At 34.0% G+C, this 18,942-nt stretch overlaps 1 protein-coding gene across 1 annotated transcript in view; it reads left to right on the forward strand.

Moving 5' to 3' along the window:
• Positions 1-18,942, forward strand: part of KCNMA1 (potassium calcium-activated channel subfamily M alpha 1) — a 202,435-nt gene that overhangs the window by 65,359 nt on the left and 118,134 nt on the right. Inside the window, exons 8-12 of the mRNA XM_026044145.1 lie at positions 5,093-5,203; positions 6,057-6,162; positions 7,556-7,638; positions 9,865-9,934; positions 11,383-11,538. Coding sequence (XP_025899930.1) covers positions 5,093-5,203; positions 6,057-6,162; positions 7,556-7,638; positions 9,865-9,934; positions 11,383-11,538 — 526 coding nt within the window. The remainder of the gene's footprint in view (positions 1-5,092; positions 5,204-6,056; positions 6,163-7,555; positions 7,639-9,864; positions 9,935-11,382; positions 11,539-18,942) is intronic.

Consider the following 18,942-nt stretch of genomic DNA (forward strand, 5'->3'; position numbering starts at 1 on the left):
ATCATATCCTTGTCAAAAGGAAGGCTCAACCTGGACGATATTGTGATGAGACACTTAATACAGGAAGAAAAAAGATTGGGGGTACTATTGCCACAGGCATTCTCCATTCTCATAGGTCTTTTCTGCTAAAACAGGATAAATGCTCATTGTAGCCATTACCTGTTCATATAAATGATGAAATGATGCAGCAATGCCAAGGACATTTGGCTAGACTAGCAAGAACCAGGGTAGAGAGAGGCTCAGACAAGGTGTTTTCTTGATTGCCTTTCTTTCAGTTATCCTTTAAAAAGACTTTACAGATATTTTTTTTCCAATGTCGTATTTTCATTTCCCAGCATTTTATGTCTGTTGCTCACAGGTACTAGTAACTAATGTAAAAAAGCAAGTTTGTAAGTAAAATGTTTGTCTTACATCTGCTAAAATTACTTAAAAACAAACAAACAAAACAAAAAAAACAGTCAAAGGTGTCCTAATGGCTAGGGTGTAAGTAGCTTATTGTGTTATGTATTATAAATAGCATTCTAGTTAACTAGTTCTTAAAGGAATCTTTGCTGTTGACATATATGCAGTGCATGGCTGGTTAAAATATTACATATGTCATAGTTATTTGAAGGTCTCTATATGTATTGGCCAAATACGTAGTAGAAGCCCATTTTTGGGTTCAAGTGTTTTGAGAAGAAAGTGAAAAACAAGAACCTATGATGAAGGCATGTTCAGAATACCGAGCAGAAAGACAGTAAAGAGATTTGAGCATATGTATTTGGCATAAATATTAGTCTTATAGAGACATCTAGACCAATATATGCCACRCTTCATTTAGTTACTTGACAAGTGAATACCATGTATCCTGCTGAATGCTGAACAGAATTTTCTATTTATTACCTTTGATTTATTATGACAGACTAGTAAGATTTTTTTTTCAAGTTCTTTATACTTGTTCCAACAAAATGGCTATAATTTCTTTTAAAATAAACAGGCAAAAGATTTGCCTTTGGTATTGTGTCCTCTGGAGGAAGAGTGCTGTAAAGATCTTTTTTGAATAATCTTGTTCGTAATGATCTGTTTTCAGTTACTGTACAATTTACATGGATGAAGAATGTGTTCTCAATTATCTCATGTCAGAATTCTAGCTGAATTAGTTTTTGCTTATTCTTTTTTTTTTTTTTTTTTTTTTTTAATTTTCCTTCCTGAAATTATTTGTATTTATAGTGGCTAGGGGGACTTATTATCAAGATTTTTGCTTACTTAATAAAGAACCAGTGCCTTTTTAGATGTATCACTTGATATGTGAGTGAAAAAATTTTGTGGTATTGCAGAGAATTTCACCAGTGTAGAAATATTTCTTCATATAACAGTTAACTGTGCTRATTTTCTGTACGTTGTCCCTATAATTTGGAGATTGATAAGTGGATGTGAGAGAGCCTGGATCAGTTTGTCTATATTGTTTGATAGAATATGACTCCACATAAACTTGGTTTCTCTGTAAAAGGTTTCTTTTTGCAGGGCCACAGTCTTGTGTAATATAGCTTTTGGCAGTGGTATATTAAACCAATTTCACCACTGATGCAGTACCAATGAGAGCTATAACTTTACTGGAACTTTGTTATCCTTAATGTTTGTCAGCAATAAAACTGTCTACYTCCCTGATATTCAGTATTGTAAGGGAATGGCCAAAATTTCCTTTATTTATTTATTTTTAATTAAAAATTTGGAATAGGAAACAAGTTTGGGCTGATATTATATTACTTCTGAAGTTTGTCTAAACAAAAGCTTAGTGCTGAGGTTAGACATTTCTATTGACCCAAAATTATTAATACAGTATTTTACTATGAGCTAGCCATAGCTAAAAGCRGAAGATATCCAATATGTTGGCTTTACTTTAAACTCCTAGTGCGTGGAAAAATGGGTGGTGCATGGGAAGGGAATGATTATTGGCACAAACAGAGGAAGTTATAAATCTTAAGATCATATACAGGACAGATTGGAGCAATATAAGCTCTCCACTTTTTCTAAGATAATGTATCTAATAACTCTTTCCAGACAAGTAGGAAATCTGTTTTCAGTTTCTCCCACTTCTAAGAAAAAATATAATTTACATTAAAAGGAGATTTTTGTGGGAGATCTCAACCAGAAATTAATGGGAATTTCTCATCGGAAAATATTGGTTGAAAACCAGGAGGTTTTTGTCACAATCAYTGTTCTGAAATACATATGAATAGCAACGCCATGAAGATAGATAATGCCCAGTCTGATTTCAGAGTGCTAAAATGAAAACACGATGCAGATGCTTTCTGACACTTTTAGAGGAATTAGTCCTTACTCTCAAAYGTGAGCGTACTTGACAGCCAAATATTTTTCTTTTTTTTTCACTAGAGCACTTTGGTATGAAGCCCTATTGAGAGAGAGTGGTAGCAGGGTTGAATAATTGTACCAAATAAATATGCTTTGAGTGTGAGGTGTTTGGACTTGGTGACCTTCAGAGGTCAGTTCCATCGTGAATTTTCCTGTAATACTATGATCCAAGTAAATTTCTACTTTAATAGAATAACTTGGGTGTAGGTTGCAACCTCTCTTTGGCTTGCTGTTTTTTTCCACGTATCTTTTCTAAAATTTGGATTCCTGCTAGTGACTGGAAAAAAAAACTAGTGAATTAAAAATTCTGAGGATGGATCTAAGTTTTCTGCATGTGTGTAACTTTCCTGCATAGGAATACAGTGTACCACAGAGGCATTCAAGAAAAGATCCTACTAAATACAGCAACAAATAACTGTGAAAAATGTTTGTTTATAAGCAGAAAGATTTCCATTACTAAAAATAATAATCTAAGATACGAAGTTCAATACCTAGTCATGAATGAGCGGGCCCAATTGAAGAATCTAATCTCTATAATTTTAAATCAGTCCTTTTACAGAACCTGAATGAACATTATGGGGAACAGAATCAAATATTTTTGGGCTGTTATTTATAACTTTTGAGACGTTTGCAATTCTCAGCGCTTGTTGAGTTTACACGCAGGAAAAGTACTGAACACCACAGGGACATACTTTTATCTAAGCCAGAGGCTGCTACTCTGCCAAGTAGCAAATTCTGCCAAGTTATAAAGGTCTCACAGGAAAGCGTTTAAGGATCTTTTGCAAGAAAAAGGGGCAAACTAATATATGCTATGTCTTATTTTTTAATATTGCATTCATCACCTCCTAGAAGACGAATACTTTAAGCTAGAGATTTTTTGTTTTGAATACTTAACAGTCTGAAAACTCAGTGATTTGTACACTTACTGCACCAAATTAAAATTTGGCAAAAACCTGTTGAAGCCAAAGCAGAGCTGTTTTAGCAACAGAAGTTCACAGTATTGAATTCTGAGTTAAACACAGCATGATCAGAACCTTTTAGAAACATTTGAAAAGCAAAGGAAAATCATGTTGAAGTTTTTGGTTGGTACTACTTCTGAAACCATGCGTCAAGGGCTTTGGTGCTGCCACCAAGAATGAGTGGTAACACAAAAGTAGGATTCAAGATGATCATATTCCTATATGCAGCTTGAAAACACTGTACTATTTATACAAGTGGAAATAGTAGGAGTATTGTAAGGTGTGCTAGATTAGTGTCAGATTTCATTGTGTTTTGCTTTCCTAGTGACCATGTAAACCACAGCAAAAAATAACTGTACCTGGTGGTGATATTAACTGCATGATGCATATTATTGATTTATTCTTTGTATTGCACCATTACGCCTTTACCAATGCATTCTCTGCATTTTTCTCGCATACTTAGTCAAGCACCAAATTATGAAGCAAGAACAGGCTCCTATAATAGCCCCTAATGGAACCTTACATAAGCAATTATTGCTGCCACCTCTTATTTGTTGCTTCCAGCCATTGAGGTTTCTGCAGTACTGGATTGTCCTCAGAACAATTATGAAGTAGGTGAGACTTGGACAGTCTAATTTTTACCCTTGAAATTGGTTTGCTTCCTATTTGGCTACTCAAGTGCTGAATAGGTTGCCAAGTTGTTTCTTGGTAGTGTTTGTGCATTGTATCTTCATTGAAGTTGATTTGCTGTTACMTCAGGAGTTGCATCTATACCATTTTATCCCTACTCCTGAGAGCTGTGAGTGGTATGTTAATTGGCAATGTTAACTATAGGCATATCATCATAATCACATCAAAATCTGTCATAAACTGATGACTGCAATGGGAACTGTTTMAGAGTTTATTTCATGAAGAAAATTTTGAGACAGGGTAGCAGATTTGATAACAAACTATTGGACTTGGCTTTACAATAGTACGTGAGGCTTTAAGTCAGGAAGAGTGCAATTTCCCAGGTCTTTTTTTCAGCCTCTTAAAAAACTAAAATTGTGGAATTCAAAAGGTGTATGTAGATATATATTCCACTTCTGTGTTAAATGGTTGAATTCTTCTCTAGATGATTAATAGAAAGATGTGGAGCAGAAGGAACCTTTGCAATGCCACTCTCTGTATCACCATACTTAGATTCTGTAGGCAATCCATTGCATTGGGGCATTAAATAATGACTTCTTATTGTAAAGGATGCTCACCATAGTTGGTATGGAAGGAAAAACAGATTTCTCTTTCTCCTATAAAGCAGCAAATGTGCTGTCTTCACTGGCATAACTGTCTGCTTTCAACTGTGGGAAACTGTGRAATAATTTCTGGGGGATTTGCTGTTGTATTATGTGATAAGCAGCATGTCATAAACAAAAATGTAGACAGTAAATCTCAGTAGATGAGGTAGAGATGTGGAGAAAGATGTATAAAATAGAGAAATATGATTTTGAAATGGACTGATTAATACCCCATATAAGTTTATATATAAATGATGCCACTTACTGTTAAATATAATACTAGGCCAAATGGTTTATTTATAATAGTTGTTTCAAGTGAGAAGGTATATGTATTTTCAGTTGCAAAGCACCTTTTGAAATTGATGCATCCCTTTTCTGACTTCATGAAATAGGTACTAGAGAAACATCAAGAGACTAATACTCTTTTTGGACAATAAATTGCTATTCTGTCTTTGCTTTCTAACTTGTTTTGCTCTTGCAAGATTAACTATGATTTTTCTGTAACAGGCACATAGTTGTCTGTGGTCACATAACACTGGAAAGTGTGTCCAACTTCCTGAAGGACTTCCTGCACAAGGATAGGGATGATGTCAACGTAGAAATCGTCTTTCTGCATAAGTGAGTAATCTTTCAAGATTTGTTTTTTTAATACATTACTAAAATCCTTTGAAGCTTTATTATTATTATTATTATTATTATTATTATTATTATTTTGAAGATAGAGGATCTTTCAGCATCTAACCGGCTATTAGATTAATATATGCAATTACTTTTGTTAACAAGCTGATACTTGATTTGAAAAACAAGTTGTTTCCTGTAACAGCTTTACAAATCAGTGACCATTATTCCTGAAAGTCATTGCTGTTGGTTGCAGTTTCTTACATGTGATTCAGCATCAGATTGACACGTGTATAAGAGAAGCTGTTATAAGTAGCCATGTGCTTGAAAAAGATGCAGCATTAAGGGTCTTTTCTGATCTGGAGCAGCATGCATTTAAGGAGGGCTGAAAGCCGTGCTAGTTCATTATGGGGTTCTTTTAGGGTATTAGACTATTTTAGTGATTTGGCATTGATCTTTTTTGTTTGATGCAACCAACTGTTTGTGAGTGGTGAGTGTGTGCAGGGGGTGACTGAGTACACGGGACTGTTGTTTTCTGTACAGAATGCCATGCAAGGATGTTGTTTTCAAATGATTACACTTTTTTTTTTCTGGACTCATACCTGTTCTTGGTAGCAAATGATGCTTGTGCAGAACAGCATGATTAAATGGGCTAGACATGCTGTAGATAGAAATAAGGAAGTGAAAGCAGTGTAGTATTTGCTTTTTGGGTACTACATGCTGTTTCCACAACATGGAAGAAGCATAAGCAGAAATCTGAATACCTTAAATATGTAAATAGTTCATAAGTAAATTAGAGAAATAGGATAGTTGGCTGGAAACTGATTTTTGTTTTCTTTCTCTCCCAATTCAGTATCTCTCCTAACCTTGAGCTGGAAGCTCTTTTTAAACGACACTTCACTCAGGTGGAATTTTATCAGGGTTCAGTCCTTAATCCCCATGACCTGGCAAGAGTAAAGGTAATAGCTTTATTGTCTTCTGCTAATTGTCTTTCTCAAAATACTTGTTGTATTTAGAAAAAAGAAAAGAAAAACAGAAACCTTTTCTTCAGGAGATTCAAAAATACTGTTCTTCCATTTCTGTTAACTGGCCTAATAAAGTATGTTACTTACACGCTACTGTCCTTGTAAGACTTGTTTACTTTATATTTTTAGACTTTCAAAGTTACTGTAACATTACAACACAGAATACATTATATGCCACTCTACTGAAGTCTTTATGAATTTTTCAGTGAGGTTAATTCAAGAGTCTATCTAACATTAATGTTTGATATAATAGAACATTGTCCTACTTGCTTAAAATGCTGTTTTCTTACCTTCATGAGAATGATTTGAAAATATTTTTTATCTGTCATACCCTTTTGCTCTTGTCTAGAATTCTGAAAAGATAAAATGTAATTTGAAATATTTAGTAGGTAGAATGAGGTGGCTTTATTGCCTAGAATCTTCTATGGTAAATGATTTTGTACTCTTCAAAAGCATGGAAATAAAGGAAATAAAAGAAGAAGAGATGGCAAGCTATCATATATGCAGAATTACCTACTCACCCCCTTTTAGTGAAGCGTAAGCTAACCACTTAAGCCAAGGAGATTTTGTGTTAGATTTTCGTCTTAGCACTTCCTGGAGTTGAATTCCTGTTTGTCTGCCCCTTCTGGATGCAGAATTTGCTTAACCTTTTGTAGCACAGCATACACGCTTTTAGTTCTGCAGAACAAAATGTTCTTGTTATGACCATAAAATTTCATGTTGCTGTTTTGTGTTCTTCTCTTCCATGTTTCTTTGTGCTGGTATTTGGTTGCATGCACTAAAAAATACTTTTGTCATCTGCTTTGTGTTTASCAGGTCTAAGGATTGTGCATTGGAAGTCTCTACACAGATTAGCTCTCCTTCTCATGCTTTCTAAAACCTAGTGGTCAGATTCTCAATCATCTGGGCAACCATCTCTTTTAGAGTCTAGTTTGTTAGTACTTGAATTCACAAATAAAACTGCAGGACTTGTGAAAGCATGTACTGAGATAACTGCAACTTCCTGGTGATTCAGAGGTCTAAATTTCAGTATCCAATTACAAAAGTTATGTTCATTAACTCTTCCATGCCTCAGCTGCTGTAAAGCAGTTARTGACTGAATTGCCAACCTGGTGTGAGCAAGATCTAAGAAATTGTTATGTCTATATGAGAACTTTCATCATTACCCGTATTATCTATAAGGTCTTGTAACATTACTGCTCAGCAATATTGCAGACTGACAGTCACATTCATAATGGAAGTATTGTATTGCCTTATAGATTCCTGACGAAAGAAGATATGGAAACAAAGATTGCTATTTATGTTTGCTTTTTCTTTGGTGTCTCAGATAGAGTCAGCAGATGCGTGCCTAATCCTTGCCAATAAATACTGCGCTGACCCAGATGCTGAAGATGCCTCCAACATTATGAGGTAAAGTCATTAGTTTTGAGCAAGTTTTGTATCCTTAATTCAGAATTAGCTAGCTTCTGGTGTCTAGATAAGCCACCTGGTATTTGATCGCCTGATGCACTTGATTATTGCCATGATTCTGAAGAAGGAGAGTTGTTACAAGTCTATCTCAAAAGCTCATGGATAAGGATTCCTTGAATTCCTGGCTAAACTATTTTTATGTAACTGCCTTTGAAAAAGTATCAGAAGAGAAAATGATGCAATGAGGAAGGAGTGGTCCGAAAATGAACTTTGAAATTAATGCATTTCAGTTTGGCCTAGTATATAGGCTTTCTTTCTCACTTGCAGTATCCTTCCTTCATCAGATATATCAATTATTCTTCCAAAAATTGCACTTTAGTAGTATAAACTACAAGAATATGTGTATTTCTGTCTGGTAAGCAAGAGATTTCCTTTCATCTTTTTTTTCAGAAACAGCCTTTAGAACTCCATTTATACTGAGTAGGATATGCCTTCTAAAAATTAATCATTTCAAAAAAGGCATGAGCTTTTCCTGTTTCTTTGTTAGAACAACCGATAGTCTAAGTTAACAACACTAGTTGCCCAACAGCACTCAGAGCAGAATCCTGCTGCATTTATTTGCCATGTGCCTAGTGTTGAATTCCTATCATGTAATAATTTTTAGTATTCTCTAAGTCCACAGATAGGCACAATCCTTTGGATCTAGGTTGCTCACTGTGTTGGTTTAGTCAATAGTTTATTTTTAAGATTTAAGACATCAGGAAAAGCTTAACATAGCCATGTGAAACATAGACTTTGGTGCTCTCAATCATTCTGTCAGCCCTGGAATTGAATTGTGCATAACTGGACACCATCCCGGTAGCAAAAAGGGGAAAAGAAGTGCTTTGTTGCAGCAACAGTATTGTGTTTGGCTGCTTCTAATAATGGAACTGAATTCCCCTTAATCACCTCATAACTTGAAGCTCTTCAGTAACKCTGCTCCTGCCAATAATTTCTCTGCTTAAGGGAAGGTAAGGCAGATGCTCATTATCTGCATGTGAGGCATGATGTAAAGATCCTTTGGTCTCCTAGATCCATATTTCTTCTTTACACTGATGACCAAAAATTAGTTATGTTAATTAGCCACATAACACATTGAGAAGCAGAAGATCTTTTTGTTGTTTTCATCCTTAACTTCTTCAAAGGAAGGAGACTAAAGGGTAAGTTGGTAGGTGACAGGTAGAGTACGGACGTACAGTGAAGCTGAGTTGTTCTGTGCTTTTGTGTGTGTGTTCTGTTCATACAACCTTAGTTTTAAAGAGATCAATCTGCCCTTTTGAAAATTTAAAATATCAAAGATCTGTTAAAAATTCACCAACACTCTATTGGCCAAATGTTGTGAACCAATTTTATTGGCCTCTCAGATTTGCCTGTTTGCCTTCTGTGAATTGAAGGTACAAGCAAAATAAAAAAGTARAATCTTTTCTGTAGGAAAATTTCAGTGTGTGCAAGAGCTGTGGTGGCCTGTGGAAAGTGCAAGACTTAAACGTGTCTAATTCATTTTCCAAATACATTTCTGCGATTCAATGTAAAAAACTTTATTTTGACTTTAATTGCATAAATACATTAAAAATGTTCAAAGTTGCAGGTTACTGTGTTCTTTATAGGGTCAATATGCTTAATGTGTTAAGTGTGTTTAAATAYGAACTCACATTCAAATTAATTTGATTAACCAAAATTAAATATTTTATTGAATAATTCAGTAAGAAATGGAAAATTACTAGCAAGAGGTGCTGTATGTTTTCTCCTTCCAAAAGATAGCAAATTATTATATACAGTTTTCTATATCATTTTCATGATCTAACTTTTGATATTCTTGGAAACGCAAGACACGCCAGTAGCCTGCAACATACTTTTTAAGGGACACCACAGCAAACAGTGTCACAACTGTTGAGCAGTCTGATCAGCCTTACTTGCTTAATAAAAAGAGCAAGGGTATCTGAACAGAACTTCAGAAGAATTTGTGGAGAGAGGATTAATTAATTCAACTAAGTAATTCCTAAAAGTTGATGTTATCTAGTGAAACTTAATTTGACTATATGTAAAATTTGCATTTGTCTACAGTTTCACAGACAGATGAATAAAAGAGTGCTTGAGAAGACAATACAGTGAAGTAGAGATATAATGATACAATATCCAAATATTCCTCTAGCTGATATATTCATATTTATTTATTTTTATTTCTAGAGTCATTTCCATAAAGAATTACCATCCGAAGATAAGAATTATCACTCAGATGTTGCAGTATCACAATAAGGTAATATTAAGACTGTTAGGATCTCTCTTCAGACTTTTTTTCTGCATTGTATCCACTGATGCACATTTTTTTCTGGATTCCTTAATTGRAATCTTCTTTTTTATTCTTTTTCCAAACAGTTACATCCTTATAAGTCTTGTCATGTAATCCAATTATAAGTAAATTCAGTTGTGTTATATATGCAAGGGACTTTAYCAAAATTTTGTGGCATTTATTAAACATCTAGGATTTAATTCTCAAAGCTTCAGGCTGTCCACAGTTTCCATTGATTCCAGCTAAGCTTTTAACCACTTGACTACTGTAGATTTTGCTGAACTTAGTTGATTAGAACTATCCAAAATGAATTTGTGGTGTCTTAGGCAAGTCATCTGAAGTCATTTTTAATGAGGATACTTGATAAAATACATAGCATATTTGCTTAATGGTGACTGACTGAAATGGATGAAAGTGTAGATCTGAACTTACTGGATATTAAGTCCAAAATAATTTGAGGGTTTTGTTTTGTTTTAACTTAAAGTGAATTTCAGTTGTGGAATTTCTTACTGCAAAATATTATGGGGGTAAAAAATTATGAATCCAATTAGGGAAAAATGCAAATTTGTGACTGTTAATTTTGAGACCATTAAACCCAATCTTTTGGATGAGGAAGTCCATAAACTGTTGATTATCAGGGCTCAAAAGGATATATAAAATCATATACGATCTACTTGTTGATACTTTTAGAAGCAATACTACTGCTCAGTGTTAGAGCAAAAGTTTGGCTGAGTAGACCTCCATTAAATGAGGTGTGATAATCTGGCTTCAGAAGCTTTTAACTTCTTGCACCTGTAACCTCTGTTTAGAGGAGCAATTACAATTGCTTGTGTACATTGTGTGTGTACRATTATAGTTGCTCTTACTGTATGTGAATGGAGTAGCTTATATTTTTACAGAATAAAAGCAACGTGTTTCTGTGCTTTATATGTTATCTGGGGAAAAAAAAGACATGTTAAGATGTTATATGCCTTAATATATGGCAGTGTCACATGTGAAGGCTGCAACCTCACATAAATTGTAATCTATTAGATAACTATACATTATACATGTGTGTTATCTGACAGAGTAGCTTGACCTGCTTTAAAAGGGATATGTGAAAAGAAGAATAACTGTGTAACATTCTGGGGGTTCATTCAGCTCTGATGATGGGCCTAGCTGAGTGTCACAGACAGCACTATGCAGCTGGAATATGGCATGAGAAGTGTGAGATTTCATCCACAATAGGTAAAAGTGAAACAGTTTTTCACACAGRCTTTTATTCTTAAATATTTGGAGTGCTTTTGCCTACTTGAAATAATTAAATGTCAAAAATATTTGCTGCTATTTCTTGAATATTGTGTATCGTATCTATTTACAAAAGTACCTGTGAGTCTTCACTTTATTTGTTTAATTTTGTTTTCTTTTGTTTTCAGGCCCATCTGCTAAATATTCCAAGCTGGAATTGGAAAGAAGGAGATGATGCAATTTGTCTTGCTGAGCTCAAGCTGGGTTTCATAGCTCAGAGCTGCCTGGCACCGGGCCTTTCAACAATGTTAGCCAACCTCTTCTCTATGAGGTCTTTCATAAAGGTAATGTCTTGTCTCATTAGAAAGTATTAATACACAATTTGCTTTGTCAGACAGCTGAGTAAAAAGCATAGTTTAAATTAAAACAGATAGGAACACATTAGCAGCTTTCATAAGACAAAAAAAAAATGCAGTGCRCACTTGCACACAAATGCAGTGCACACAAACGTTCTCTGCTATAAATCGGGCAGTGAGCCAGAATCTATGAAAACTATGTTGTTATTTTTATTTGGCAAATGCTTGCCCGTTAAAGGATAGTTCAAAGCACTGTGCATTTCTTGGGAGATTTTTCTGSTGCTTTGTGTTTTGTTTTAGACAAACCACATGTTTATCAATCAGGAAAGCCCTGCTGTTAAAACAAAGATATAATTTTTATATATACCATATGGCAGCAAAGTGCCCAGGAATAAAAAAATAAATAAATAAAATAAAAAAGATAATCTTGCTATCTTTTGCATCAAATGACTAGTGGATTCCTGACTGTGAGTAAATAAGGACCATGTGTTTGAACTGAAGCCTGAACTTTCTACAACATAATTTATGTATTTGTTTCTCCTCAGTTAAATACCTCTTTTGGGTTTACACGGCAAAACTGTAAACCAGTTATTTGTAGACTTATATGGTAACTGTACCAATTCCGTGGACCAAGGCCTTGACTGCAGCAGTCAGGGCTTCTTTCTTTATTACTTTTTAAGGACATTAATTTCAAATAAAAGGAGGTTCAATTTCCAGTCCCATGGGTGTTATTAGAGCGCAAAAGGCACTGGAATATGAGGTAGGCCTTTGTCCAGTTCAAGTTCATCATGCATGTAGGCAAAAAAGCCTAATGTCTTCTGGTAAGAAAGATAGGACAATGCCCATGGAGGTGCACATACCAGCCAAGGGCAATGAGTCTTTACTTCTCATGAAGTCAGTTCTGGGAGTCCTAAAACTCTAACTGAGGGATCCTTTGGAGTCCCCAAAGACTAGAAAACCACAGACTCGCTTATGTCAAAAATGTCTTCGACTACCATATATAGTGAAAAAATGTCCATTTTAATTTYGGAAACAAGACTGGACTTTTCCCTTAGTGTCTGCAATTAGACTGCATCYTGATTCATTTTATGAAAAGAAAAATCAATTTTATTTTAGGGAAGACAAACTTGGAAACTCCCTATGATTCGTCAGCATATGCTTGCTTTAATATTAATCATTTCTACTTATATCCCAAAGGAAAACTATATTTCTAGTGATCTACATTYTTTCTGAAGGTCATTTTGCTTTCCCTCTTCTTACCTAATATGGTAATGTGACATTCTCAGGGGTCTCAAACATTTGTCACAGTAATGTAGCCAGRTGACTGAAACGACCTTTTCTATGAACTCGCTGTTGACCTCAGAAGTAGACCTGAAACTTCCATTTAGCTTCTGTCCTTCCAAAATCAAAAGCAATCATTTTTTGGGAAATTGTACATATATTATATCTTAATGCAAGTTATTTTAATATTGAATGTAAAACTGCAGTGAGAAATTGAAATTCAAAAGTGRTAAAATATACAGATGTAGGACTTAGAAGATACTGTATCAGAGACCTATTGGTGACCTGGAACTTGTAGTTAGTATGACTGAAAAAACATAAATAGAACATCTTTCCAGAAAATGTAGCTCAAAGTTCTGGCCACTTTTATGCCTATTTTGTCCTTTTTCAGTTCCTTGCTTTCTATACCTCCAATTTTATAAAGTAATAAACTGTTAATCTAATATTTTTATTAAAGTGAAGAATTGGACTYGCTGATGAATTGAGTTTTAAACTGTAGCTTTGTGAGGCACTTTGATTCTTCGCTAAGGTAGAAAGCATCCTGATTTTCTATTGAATGCAAAGGTGCTTGAAGTATTCTGCAATTTGTTAATTTCATCTGTGTATTTCTGTCTATATAGAAAAAAAAAGYAAAATTAGCAGTTATTTTGATTTAGAGGAAGATATGTGATCATATATATGATATTTTTTCAGAATAGAGCAAGCATACACTAACTACAAATGTGTAACTTCACATGCCATCTTCAGATGCGACTCGAAAGGACAGTCAGACACTACRCTGGGAAAATACAGGATTGCTAATAAAAGTTTAAAAAGATTTCTGCTATTTTACTAAGGAAGGATTRTCCAGATGAATAGAATGGGTGCCATCATTACCAAAGAACTGATAATTCTGAGTATGTAAAATCTAAAGCAAAACACAATAATTGAGGCATGTTTCTTGCATGAAAATCCAGCTCCTCTGGTGACAGGAAGAGGTTTGTTTCTTTAACTGAAATTATGTCCTTTCTACAAATTAGAAAGAATTTCACTCTAGAAACTTTTTGAAAAGAGGAAGCTATCAATAATCTATTAAGTGGTGATTGTGAACCAAGAGTATGTTTAGCAGGAGAGCACCTATCACAGTCCTGCATTGACTGGAGTTGTTAAGGAGGACTCTTTTGAAAAAAAAAGTATGTGCTTCCTCTAAAAGAAGTTACAATTCTTCTCATTGCAGCATAGAATTTAAATACTCTCAGACTTTCGTAGATTCCTTAGGCAAACATTGTTGGTTGAGTCTTACATACAAGTTAGAAGATTGTCAGGAAAATTTATGAGACTGGTTTTGCTGTTATGTTGTAAAAAGTTTCAAATAAATGTTTGTTCCTTCTCTTTCCTAAAGTGATTAGAAAGTCATTCAATGTGCCATAAGTGTTTCATAAGTCGTGAGCATTACTAATAGTGACATTGCACAGATTTAACTCATTATGTGTTACTTTACTTCAAAATGATTTGTGTAAATTCTCTGCCCAATAGTAAAGGTAAAACAAACTAAGAAACCTCAAATATTATATTTTTGTGTATAATATTTTCCTTTTGGTTTTAGAGATGTAATCTAATATGGAATCTTTTCTTTTGCACAAAGTTGAATAAAATCAGCTCAAAAAAGTTGCATAACTTGGAAGAACACAGAAATAGYTTTGTAAACACTTATAAGACAGAAAGATTGAGTAATACCATGATGTGTTAGGGGAAAAGTCTCCACACCTTAAACATATGTGAATAGTCTATTGTTTTTATAGCACAGAATGTTGTTGATGTTATATTAATAAAGGTACTGGGACTCTTTATTGCTTGCATAGTCTCAGCACAAGGTTGAAATCCTAAACTGTAGTGCAATTTTTTGAATTGTTTAGATTTGCAAATGTATACCATAGGTCTGCCTATATGAAAAATACTGCAAAGTAAATAGAATAAAAGGTAGACATARCCAAATTTACCCCCATGTACAACTATAGAGTCCAACATGGTTTAGTATTGCGAAATGTGATCCTTGAGTGTAACACAAGTTCACAAAACAAGTCAGTTTTCTGTTTGCAGTCTTGGTAAATCAGTAGGCACCACTCCAGAGCTTAAAAATGACCTAGAGCAGTCTCAGCTCTCCTTTAAGCTATTTTGAGAGAAGGAATGTTGTACATGCTCTTTTGACAGCTGTTGATCACAACATGTAGCCAATGCCAATATCTTCCACTGCATTGCTTCCTAGTCCGGACTAACGGGTATAATAAAGGCACACAGATTTGCACTAGTCTGGTGTTTACATGTATTCACAGGACACACTAGGTAACTTTCCATCTGTTTTTGGTCGAGTAGGTAGCACTAACCTGTCCTGATGCTCAAGTGTAGGTTTTTCTCATTGATTTTTTTAAAAGGAATAAGAACTTGAAATGCAGAAAAAAAACCACTAGCAGCGTCTCAAATTACGATGAGGTCTGTTAAGACACAGCATAATAAACAGAATACTTCATACTTAACAAATTTCCTACTGTGCCAGTTTCCCTCCACAAGCCTGAGTCCAAAAATTAACATATCCAGTTTCCAAAGATAATACATTCTGTAAAAGGTTCAGCATAYATTTAATCATTCTAATCACAGAATCTAGCAATTAAAAACTGGTGTGGCTGAAAAYCATGCACTAATTACAAATAAAGAGTAATTGCTTGTGAGACAGAGTAATACATTTTGCTTGRCCTGAGGACTACAATGTTTTTCAGCCTATCATTTACTACCTATTTTGTATTATGTTTGGTTAGGAATACTGCACTGTTTCATAAACTTGAGAGTTAATTACTGAAAGGAAAAAAAACCCTACTATAAGATTGTACCTTAGCATATAACATGAAAAAGCACATCTCAGAAATTAACATATGAGGTTTCTTAACATATTTGATGTTTTATAACATATTCTTTTAATATAAATTTTGAAAATATTCTTGCATACAGAAAGAACTCTGGAAATAGTTGACTCAGGTTTTAGATTTATACCACTAAGAATACCTGTTAGCCTTGATTTAAGGAGGCAATGCAATTGAGTAAAAAGTAAAATAATTAATTAATATAATTGATTAATAATAATTAATAATATTAATATAATTAATAATTAATTAATATAATTGATTAATAATAATTAATAATATTTAAGGAAATTCAGTTATAACATTGTAAATCTCAGAAGCTTCATATGTACTATGAATGTATGAATACTTCCAGCCAAATACTTATCTGCCAGATTTTGATATCCAATATCTAAAAGTATAATGAAACTAGACATTCATATGAGCAACTAGACATTCATATGAGCAACTATTTCAGTCAGTAGACTGAAAGGATATTAGGAGGAAATGCTTAAAATACATTGCACTACACTTTTTTTTTCCAACTACCAGTCAAGGATATTGTTGAAGTGAAATGGATCACTGATATTTCCCAGTGTAATTGGACTTATTTTCTTTTGTTTTCTCTTCAATATGTTGAACAAAGAATTAGTCCACTTGAGAAAAGCTTATTAATTTTAATAACAGAACTGCAATATTCAAGTGCTGTTCTGGAGATAAAATAATTGGAAATCACTCACTAATTTACTGTTTTCTCTCGTGACCTTTTTATTCGGTAAAATTTCAGTTTCTGAAAGGAAATGTGTTTCAAAATATCAGCTGCATGATCTTCAAAACATCTGAAATTATTCTCAATGGCATTACTGCCTAAGCTCTCTGCTTGGATGGTAATGAGCTGAGCTTGGTCAATGCTAGAGAACAGACAATACAAATGCTTTTATTGTGCTCTAAAGGAATTGTCATTGTGTCACTTCCTTAATATTTATAAAGAAACTCTTACTGTCTTCTCTATGCTTTTCTCATTAAATGCAAAATGCAATATAATATTCCAAGTGACAGTTCTCTGTCTTAATAGTGCATTTTAGACTTTCACAGCAGAAATGATACCACATCCTCATGTTCAGATAGACTCRATCTCTTTCATATAACTACTATTGTCATTGCATTCAGAACGTTATGCATAACGTTATGCATAAAATTGATCAGCTGGGGTTATGTAACTACTGCTAATTATACTGCCAAGAGCTGAACTGGATGTTTTGAGGASTTAGAGGGTTTCTGGACAATATTAATGTTTGTGCTTGTGAGATGTACACCATTTTTTTCATCTCTCTGTCGCCATTTATCGCTGGTAAATGATTGTGTTATGTAAATATATTTGCTAATATCAGTATTTTATCTATATACAGATAAAGAAGAGGATAGGAGCATTGCCAATTGAAAAAAAATTCAGATTAAAATTAAATTTCTTTTCTTGGGGTATACTCTGTAATTTTTCCAAATATTCTTCATATAGACTATTGAATGAGTAATTTGCTTTAAGAGCAACTAGGAGACCAGAATTACAGTATAAGATAGTTGGAATTAGATAGTCTTGTCCTTACATTACAGGAAGAGAACTTGGGAGATCTAGGTTTAAATCACTGTGGTGGTGTGACACATTCTCTGTGATGCATTATCATTTTTTCATCTTCTCACATTGATTTTTTTTTGTGCTTAATTTTAAATACTTATAGGGCTTGGTGTTTTACAGCTATGTTTCTGAAACCTACTTCTTCAAAAATCTGAGAAAGTTGTGATTTGGAGAAAGAAATATTAAAAATCTATTTCTTCACTTTAGTAACAGTAGTTACTCTGCTAGCAAAAACTCTAAAGAAACATTTGCTTGCTTTATTATTCGTCAATGATTTTGCTACMTAGAAAGAATTTTCCAGTGGATCTCTGAGAGACTTGATCAAGAATAAGACAGAGTTTTATCAAAATTACTAACTTCTCAAACTTGCAGTTGTCCGCAGAGGTAACTTTGAACAGGAGATAATGCCTTATGTCAGTTTTTGATATGAGAAAGTAATTAACATATTTGACTTCATGGAGCCCTTAATACTTAATAGAGTTGTATGTTTTCCTTTCTTAACAAGCTAAGGTTTCCTGCAGGAAACTTCGCCCTGAAATGAAATCTATTCTCTTTGTCTCAGCTCTATTAACTCATATTATACAAAGATAGAAAATAGAAGTATCCAGATTCTGCTGTCAGATGAGCTGGAATAAGATGTGTTAATTGCAATAATGAAATATTTTGAGAATTTTAGTAACTGAAGTTTAGTAACTGTAGTCTCATGTTGAACCAAAGTCAACTCAAAGTCAGTTATGTTAGTTTCTGTAGAGTTTGCCTGATGGTCAATAATTAACGATATTCCTCATTATTTTCAGCCCACTGATGTGAGAGGCACATCAGTTTTTTTAGCTGTAGATGGGACACTTTTGCATCTTTACATTAAYGTTTCAGTTTTGACAACTTTCTGTTAAAGTCTAGATAAGTATAGGTAAGAAATAATTAGTAATAGGTAATGATCAGTAAGTCTGGAGATGGACTACTTAGCACACTGCCTGATGCTTTTTCTTTCCCTAGTATCTGCAATTCTTTAAATTCATCAATCAAAATTTCATGTTATCCTAAGATCTGACATTCTAATCACTTTAGGAAAGTGAATTCAACACTAAACAATATTAAACAAGCTTGATCCATTGCAGTGTTTTTCAGATCAGTCTGTTTTTGCTAGTACTTGCGTAGGTCTTTGGCTGAGAGTGATCACCTTAGTATGGTTTTGACCTGCGGTTATTCCAATCAAAAACAAAGACATAAAGGAAAGAAAACATGGGACAAAATAGAAAGGAGAAACAAGCAGAAAAGCAGAATACAGCCTTATTTGATTTTCTTTATACTTTTTTTTTTTTGTGTGTGTATTTTTTTTTCGAAGTCCAGGTGGTATTGGTCTAAGAAAAAGCCACAAAATAGAGCACAAGTCACAAACATATCATTGTGGGTTTTTCCTCTGCCTGCACTGTGTCTGTTTTATGTATATAAAATGCTGCTGATCAGCAACATTTGCAAGCCTCACATAAATAAAAGGGTTACAAAAAAATGTGATATGCCTACTCTGTGTGCGGTGAGGAGTAACACAATGCATTTCCATTTTAGCATCCCACATGGTCTGCAAATGATGAAACTATTTTTATG

The sequence above is a fragment of the Nothoprocta perdicaria genome, unplaced genomic scaffold (assembly GCF_003342845.1).
Source record: "Nothoprocta perdicaria isolate Ctin4 unplaced genomic scaffold, notPer1 scaffold_105, whole genome shotgun sequence".
Lineage (NCBI taxonomy): Eukaryota > Metazoa > Chordata > Aves > Tinamiformes > Tinamidae > Nothoprocta > Nothoprocta perdicaria.